Raw genomic sequence first — 1,565 nt, 5'->3', positions numbered from 1 at the left:
GGGGGGGGGGGGGGGGGGGACAAACCACAAAACTATAAGCCTTTGTAGGTCCATTAATTACTGTTTCTCTTTTAAACCTTGTACAACTGTCAGGTTCCTCCAAAAACCATATTAAATTTTACACTGTATCTAGATACGTGGTTTAGCATTAAAAACAAAATTTTGAAAGAGTACACAACAAAGCATATTTACAAGGATTACAAAATCCATGGTTACAAGGACTTTACCACCAAAATTCTGGGTTATCTCAGGCACATCACTTAGCTTGCTGGTTCACTTACCTGTCCTATAAAATAAGGAAACCATCATGGAGTTAAGAGGATTTCACCAGAGGCCCCTCTCAGCTCCAGGGTGTGCAAAGGCACCATAACATTCCAAGTGGAGTGCTTTTCCTACATTGCAAGGTGAGGAGGGCAGGGAAATGTGTTTAAAACACGTCCCACCAGATAGAAGATTCTGGGCAGAATTCTCAAAGCTGGAGTCATCCTTCTAAAAGCCAACAAACCTACTGCAAACATTTAATCTATTCATCTTGAAGTATTTCCAATAAGAGAGGTGCAGGGGAAATAACCAAATGGTACAGAAATGCTGTCTACAGAATACAGTGATCAGGAGGCATCTAACAGCACTACAGGCTGCATAGAGGAATACCGGCACCTTCCCAAGCCAAACCCAAACTATACATAGGCAAAGAAAACCTATAACCCAGGGCTTGTAAGATCAAATGGCCACTGCTTCTTAGAATCTAACCGTGTGTGCAAAAACTTTTACACTCATGCTATTTTTCAAATCGCGAAGGAGAGGTGTATGGCATTGCACAAGGTTAGGATCGAAGCTAAACAACTGTTTTAAAGGTGGGCCTGGGGCCAGGTGTTGTGGAGAAGGAGGATCTCAGAGTTCGAAGCGAGTTTCAGGTTTCAGGCTAGCCAGAGCAACGCGGTGAGGCAGCCTCCTAAACAAAAACAAGGCCTGGAGCGGCCGTACCGTTGCCCCAGATAGCCAGAAGCAGGCGCGTCCTTGGACTTTTAAAACAAAACCACCATGCTGAGGAAGGCCCAAGGCGCTCGGTACCCACCCAGGAAACCACCCACTTCCGACCTCCCCGCGCTCAGAAGCCAGGCGAATCCTGGAGCCAGATGAGGAGCGGCTTCTTCAAACAACAAACGCTGGAGGAGCTCCCCGGGTGCTCGCGCTCCAACGGGCGGAGCCATCCGCAAGCCGCTGCGCCCCGAGGGCCGGGCCAGGCCGCCAGCCGAGTAGCGGGGCGACGCGGCCACAAGTCTATGCAGCGCGGGTCGAGCCTCGGTCCTCCAGACCCCGCAGACCCCGCCGCACCTGCCCGACCCAGGCCTAGGTCCGCAGCTCGAGTGGCGGCCGCGGCGTTCCGGTGCGCGCGCGCGCTCAGCCAATCGCGTGCTCGCCCGCCCCCCGCCGCCGCGGCGAGGCTGGCGCCGGGAAGAGGAAGAAGAACATTCGCCCTCCTCCTCCCAGCGCGCGGGCGGCGGCGGCGGCGGCATCGGGGTCACGAACTCTGACCTTTCACTGACAAAAACAATAACAAAACC

General features: G+C 52.9%; 1 protein-coding gene across 7 annotated transcripts in view; it reads right to left on the bottom strand.

Annotated features, from left to right (window-relative positions):
• Positions 1-1,565, bottom strand: part of LOC103751466 — a 13,220-nt gene that overhangs the window by 11,009 nt on the left and 646 nt on the right. For 2 of the 7 annotated variants that reach the window (XM_029557026.1, XM_029557025.1), the window contains exon 1: positions 1,099-1,559. The exons of 3 other annotated variants lie outside the window; for them this stretch is intronic. In XM_029557026.1, coding sequence (XP_029412886.1) covers positions 1,099-1,517 — 419 coding nt within the window. In that variant the 5' untranslated portion in view covers positions 1,518-1,559. 2 more of the 7 variants (XR_003847263.1, XM_029557027.1) reach the window with 2 other exon arrangements.

This window comes from Nannospalax galili, unplaced genomic scaffold, assembly GCF_000622305.1.
Source record: "Nannospalax galili isolate Female #2095 unplaced genomic scaffold, S.galili_v1.0 scaffold406, whole genome shotgun sequence".
NCBI lineage: Eukaryota > Metazoa > Chordata > Mammalia > Rodentia > Spalacidae > Nannospalax > Nannospalax galili.
The sequence above is the reverse complement of the archived record's forward strand: the minus strand, read 5'-3'. Positions and strand labels throughout refer to the sequence as shown.